The 6,758-nt window shown below is 34.0% G+C and overlaps 1 protein-coding gene across 2 annotated transcripts; it reads left to right on the top strand.

Annotated features, from left to right (window-relative positions):
• On the top strand, positions 1,111 to 3,636 carry LOC105168445. Of its 2 annotated transcripts, XM_011088534.2 has the most exons (4): positions 1,111 to 1,217; positions 1,313 to 1,920; positions 2,672 to 2,934; positions 3,028 to 3,635. In XM_011088534.2, the coding sequence occupies exons 2-3, from the start codon at positions 1,348 to 1,350 to the stop codon at positions 2,888 to 2,890; spliced, it is 792 nt and encodes a 263-aa protein (XP_011086836.1). In that variant the 5' UTR covers positions 1,111 to 1,217; positions 1,313 to 1,347; the 3' UTR covers positions 2,891 to 2,934; positions 3,028 to 3,635. The 2 variants fall into 2 exon arrangements, with proteins under 2 accessions (XP_011086836.1, XP_011086834.1); XM_011088532.2 differs by having other exon boundaries at positions 2,672 to 3,636.

Below are 6,758 nucleotides of genomic sequence, written 5' to 3'. Positions count from 1 at the left end.
AAAGAGGAATGAAAAGGGAAACAACGCACGTTGTTGCTCATCTATAGAAATAAAAGGTAAAGTTTCATGTTGTATATTTCTATGCTTTTATTTCATCCTTTAGCCACATATCTAGTATACTTATATGTTTGTTATTATGTTTTTTACAAACACCGAACGCGCGAGAATTTCAAAGGGAACACCCCTTTGAACCCTTTTCAGAAAAATTCAATTTTTATTTCACACTTCGGCGGCGTTCCTGGGCCATACTGATTCTTTCAAAACAAGTTGTGAATTTATATTTTATACTAGCTTGCGTGACACGTCGTCTATGTATGCATATAATGAATGATCTTACACACTTTAAAATGTATTATAAATTACAATAAAATATATAACTCAATATATCAGCTTCAAAAAAGATAATTATTGATACAACCCTATATTGGGCTTAATTAAAGCATTTTTCAAATATATTGTATAAAATGTGATAATTATTATAATTAATGGACCAAAATTGAAGGAGAGCCAAGTGAACGGACTAAAAAAATCCCTTACATCCACTAATCCTTTAAATTTGTACTCGGATATGAAATTATTTTAATATTCAAATCGAATATCGATGTTAACTATTAGATAATAAAAAAGTCAAAAAAATTTAACTTAAATAAATCTGACGAGACTTGAACCCATCATATAATTAATTACATATGCTAACTATATTGTTGATACACAATTTAAAGAGCGTAAACAATCATATCATAAGTATTTTATATTTTTATATAATTATTTCCATTCAACAAAACTTGATTTCGATAAAATTTCCAGGACAAAGAAATCTATTGGGTTTGATGCATAGTAAAGCCCAAAGGTTCAAAAGTTTTACAAACATTAGGCACTTCCTTAGTGGTTTAGGGCTGAATTCAACCCAAATGGAGAAATGGACTTGCTGTCATCCTCTTTGTGACAACAGAAAGAGAAGCCCAACCCATATTCTTGTCCAACCTCGTAGAAAGCACTCGTGTCTGTTTTATGTGAAGCCACGTGTATCAAGGTACACATGATCCTCTGTGAATGCTACACGTGCTACTTTCTCAGACAACATTAAACTTCTCTCTCGGTGCTGCATAACTGATACTCTTGTTGCTGTTCTTGCTTCCTCAATCCATATTCCCCTGTATTTCTACTGTATCTATACGTAGAATTCCTACTTCTCTTGCTCTGTTTCAAAGGATTCGGTAATGGTGATTTGGTCTTAGTGTTCATTTGGAAAGAAAATGAAGATTTCTCTATGTACCTAACTCATGTTGCTCAATTTGTTTACTCCTTGCAGTTAATTTCTCTGGATATAATAACCACCACGCAAGAATGTCCGGCGTGTCCCTCGCCGCATCTCCGCCGTCGGGCAACCAGCAGCAGCAGGCGGCGACACCAGCGTTAGGTGGAGTGATGGGCTCCCTCCGCGTAATCGAATTGCAGCTAGTGGCTTTCATCATGGTGTTTTCAGCCAGCGGCCTTGTCCCCCTCGTCGACCTCCTCTTCCCGGCGTTCGCCTCCGCCTACGTCCTTATGCTTTCCAGGTTTGTGTTTCCGTCGCTGGGAAAGATCAGCAATGAGTCCCCGGAGATATTCCAGGGCAGCAGGGTGTTCAGACTGTACGTGGTGGTCGGCACCGCCGTGGGGCTGTTCTTGCCGTTGGCGTACGTGTTGGGCGGATTCGCGAGAGGGGACGACCACGCCGTGCGGTCGGCGACGCCGCATCTCTTCCTGCTGTCGTTTCAGATCCTGACGGAGAACATAATTAGTGGGCTGTCGCTGTTTTCGCCGCCGGTGAGAGCCCTGGTGCCGTTGCTTTATACAGTTCGTAGGATTTTCGTGATTCTTGATTGGACGAAGGATGTGTGGATCAACAAAACCTTGCCTGCGAATGCTCAACTGCCTGTAATGCTTAATCTCTCTCACCTCCCTCTTTTGCATAATAATATGTGTTGTTTTTAATGCTTCAATTAAATACCATCTCGTATATAATTAAAGGTTACTCAATGTACAGAATCATACAATTAATTAGATAATCGCTATGTACATATATTTTTTGAGAAAATCGATTTTTATCTGGTAAGGGCAAGTATTCATGGTGATAATTTTAGTCGTGTATTTTCGCACGTTGAGGACAACAATGATTGAAATTTGGTGGAATAGTTGAAAAAGTGCATGTAATCAGCTTTATTGGGCGTATGTTTTCAATAATTCTAGTTATTTTTGTCTTAAATTCGAGAAGTTTTTAAGTTACGGAATAAAAATTGTACAGGACTAAATTGTTACCTCATATTTATGGGACTAAAAGTTAAAAAAAAATTCTATATTTTAATGTTCCCTGTATTATTTCTAAGAGTGAGGAGCATATGGCAACTACTTTTACGTTCGTTCATGGTGCAAATATGAAGTGTAGCATGAATTAATAAGTAATTAGGCTTTGAGCAATTATACCACAAGTTTTGCAATCATGTATTACACTAAAAATCGTATAATCAGAGGAATTTGCAACATATTGACGTGCGATGAAAGTATAATTAATTTTCCATTGTAATTTATTCAAACTATATTTAAATATTTCATTATTATGTGCAACCTATACTTGTGCTGATTAAGTAATTTGATTCATCTGGTCACTTGATGTTGCATGTGTTTTCAGGATGTATGCTGGTATTGGTTCGGAAGGAGTCTGGCGGTCGCAAATCTGGCTTATTTCGCTGTGAATATGTTGTGTTTCTTAATTCCTCGATTCCTCCCAAGGGCGTTCGAGAGGTATTTCAGGGAAAGGGACGAACTGCACTTGAAGATGGCCGAAGACAAGCGTTCATCATCGGCAGCTTTCAGCAACTCTCAAACTTCAGATAAAAAGGTTGACTGATGTGATGAGTGGAACATGGCATGGTCTCTCTTTTGAGTTCACTTGTGAGTTGTTTTGTGATAGTCTCTTACCACCTAGAATTAATTGTCTTGTGACTTTGCTCTCATAAATTTGCAAATGATATATTGATCGTGCAGGAGCTCAGTTTCTGTCATGGGTTGTACTAACTAATTGCTTGGACAATTAGTAGGATCAAGATAAATTCTGATTGTACTTGTTACGAGGATTCTTACACAAGTCAGGTCAGATTGAACCTAGCTAATCTATCACATCAGTTTGAACATAATCAATCACGCAACATATGTTATGTGTTTGTTGGATCTTCCTGACCTAGATAGTAAATTGGATCGAATCAGATTTCTCGTTATAATCATTTCAAGTCTGGTAAAAAATTCGGTGTGGATAGGTATATGGATTCTGAATTGTTATGGCTTTGGAATCAAATTTCATTGTTAGAATTAGTACATAAATCGCAGGGTGGGTTTTGTCGTATCATGTTTCCATCACGCCCAAAGTCTAATGCTTTTTCAATAGTGTGCTACCAGCAGAAGAGGTGGAGGGTTGCCGCAATGGTGCAAGATCCCGTCGAGTAGTGATTGATTTATTTAGTGAAAAGTCTCGTACTTCCGGCCTTTTTGTCAATACGTGCAATGCATGAGATTTTGATTTTTAGTTTTTCTTCATTCTCATTTGGTCAAAATTCTTATTTCGACGTAAAAAACTCCACCGTCAAACAAAAGAAATGTGTTTGTCCCGCTTTTGAATTCCGTTCAAATTTTACTTAACCATGGGTGCAAATTATGTAAGACTCGGACCAATAATCAAATACGTAGCAATCAACAGTTTCCTATGTTCCATGAGAGAGTTTCCTATCGAAAATAGATGCCCGTGAAACATCAAGTTTTAACATTGGTCAATTTGCTTGTGGCTTACATCACACTTTTCTTCCAAGCTACACTTTCTTTTAATTGGTCGATACATTGCCAGATATGTCACTTAACGTTTAGTGGTCAACGAAAAATGTCTACGGCAAAAAGTAATCGCCGGTAAGAAATTGAAGACGATTTGACTCGGAGAATGTAATTCACATTTATTGGACTTGGCCTGATGACAATCACTGAAAATGAAATGCCTCCTTAAATTCAATTCGTGTCATTATTAGACAATAAATAACTATTATTACTACAAATATATTACTAATTGTATTTAATGATAACTTTACGTAGAATTATTATTATAATTATATAGGGGTAGTATAACAATTATTACTATTTAGTATATACTTTTAATAAAATTATTACTTAATCTTTTGTTATTAATATTATAATTTTTTGTAGTGTAAATTAACGGGGCACAATCTTGAATTTCTAGTCGAATTCAATTTAATAAACAAGGCCAGATTGGTCGTAGAAATTGGAAGACAGGGGTAACAAAAGTAGGGAGTATTATTTTGGTTTGTTCGACACTTATCGAGTTGCAGGCAACACATTCATCTTTACAATTATATTCTGTGTACGTTTTTAATTTATTTAGGCAGCTCTGCTGTTGTCTGCTTCTCTCTTATTCCATAAGAACGGTTTGAACTTTATGCTACGTAAAGTTATGGAGTTGATATTAATTAATGAGATATATATAGTATTAAAAGGCAACCTCAAAAGGTGCCTAGTTTTTGAGGTTTTCTTGTCTGAATTTTAATAATATTTTGGTAGAATTATGGTTCGCAGTTATCGTCGAGTGATAGTAGTAGGTAATGGTCGGTTGCTAATTAAATGTTAATTATTTGATGCCTATTGTCCTAATATCAGTATTTTTACTAATAGTTTAACTCAAGAAATTAAATAAAACTAAATAGGTAGAAGATGAACGCCTTTTGGTTGGTTTATTTAATTATAAATATTTAAATTCTAATCATCCGGGCCAGCTCAAATTTAATGAGATTTAGCATAGGCATTGGTAATAAATTCGGATATTATGATTAATTAAGATTGAGATTGAACCAAAATCCTAAGTTGATAAAAAGATATATAATTCTCCACTAGTCTCCTTTGTTTTTGTGTTTATGAATATATGCTTTGATGTGTGCCATCTGTCATTGTTTTAATATCATTCGACAAGATTAAATAATATTCTACTTTTATGTGTTGATTCTCATATGGTTAAATTTTAATTCTGACTAACTATAAGTTAAATATAAGGTCTGAGGACCTGGCCAATATGCATAGTGCACGCACTAGGAAAAATATAGCATTAGTCATTGTTTTCACATCATTCAGTAGGATTAAAAGAAGTTCTGTTTTTACGTGCTAATTCTCATATGGTTAAATCTTGATTTTGTTAAAAGTAAATTAAATATTGGGTCGATAACCCTGACCAATACACGTAGTGCACGCACTAGAAGAATATAACGTTTAATTATAGTCAATTATTATGATTGAAAAAAAAAAAAAAAAGATAGCCATTGTAAAAGTTTGGACGCTTACTTTTGGAAAGTTTATGTAGGTTTCAATTGGAAACTGACTTTGCAACTTTATGTAATAAACCTAGAGCTTATACTCTCGAGCAAAACACAACCCCACCTCCTCCTAGATATATATTTGTTCGCAAATTGTGGGCATTTAATATTTTCTAGGATTAATTTACACTTAAATTTTCTCGATAAATTTTAAAATTACTGTTACACTTCCTCCAAAAATTTCACTGTTTACACTTGACTTTATTTTGTTGAGATTTAAACGAGAAATACTGATATTAACAAAAAAGAATTGCATAAATTTTAAATTTTACTTCTCATTTAACGTTTTTGTGTAATACTTTTGTATTTATGAAGAGAAAAATATAATGATATTAACATCACTCCATATGGATATATGTATATATATTATATTTATCTCTTTATAAGTATAAAATACATGAGAATGTTAAATCAGAAAAATTAAAAATTTATGTAATGTTTTTTTTTTAATGTCAACATTCGTCCAAACCCTGACGAAAGGGGCCAGATGTAAATATTTTTTTTTCGAATGGGTGTAAACAAAATTTTAAATTTTTTTTGAAGAAAAGTATAATTTAACATTATTAAAGAGAATCTAAATATAATCAACCCTATTTTGTAACTACAAAATCATTTTTGCTGTGGACATATAGTGTCATTCTGGCAACCAAAAAATCCACTATTGCCAAAAACTATTTATCGACAATCATTTTACTACAAAAAAAATTAAAGTTTTTGCAATAAATAGTGTTTTCCATTAAGTAACATCATTCATATATAATTTATTCGGCAACAATTTGTAGAAATAACAGCAAATAAATCTGTTCGAAAAGAGAAACCACAACGATTTGTAGCAAAAACATCAATCAACAACCACCAAAATATAGTGTTGTCAATAGTTTATTAGGTTGGCAGCATTTTTTTAGTAGCCAAATTCCTACAAGATATTTTGTTGCTCTTGCTATCTTTAGCGAAGAACCTGCGTTGCTGGGAAAATCTCTACAATGGGCAACTAAAATTATTCATACCAAATATTATGAAAATCTGTCTAGAAATTTTTTGATTTATTGTTGGTATGATTTAATTTATTGTTGTAAGAGAAATGTATAAGTCGTGCACTTCAATGCCATCTATTTTCAGGGCTAGTTGATTCAGGAAGTGGTACACACACCTTAGCGGATTTCGACTTCCATGACCACCGTCCTGCAGTCTTTATCGACTAACACCCTTTGTGGGGTCTAAGTTTTGGTGCGTCTCAACAAAGCAGACCCGTCATCCTACCTATTTAAAGTTTGAGAATAGGTCGAAGGCGTACAGTGGCTCTTCATATGCTTTAAATTTTATTTTATGTCTAATGATAATGATACGTATTTATGG

Source organism: Sesamum indicum, linkage group LG8 (genome assembly GCF_000512975.1).
Source record: "Sesamum indicum cultivar Zhongzhi No. 13 linkage group LG8, S_indicum_v1.0, whole genome shotgun sequence".
Taxonomy (NCBI): Eukaryota; Viridiplantae; Streptophyta; class Magnoliopsida; order Lamiales; family Pedaliaceae; genus Sesamum; species Sesamum indicum.
This window is presented reverse-complemented; position numbering and strand designations above follow the sequence as displayed.

Excerpts from the sequence above, each read along its gene's own strand:
- LOC105168445 (XM_011088532.2), top strand. The coding sequence starts at position 1,348 with ATGTCCGGCGTGTCCCTCGCCGCATCTCCGCCGTCGGGCAACCAGCAG. Across the intron at positions 1,921-2,671 it reads CTGCGAATGCTCAACTGCCT|GATGTATGCTGGTATTGGTT; the intron begins GTAATGCTTAAT and ends ATGTGTTTTCAG.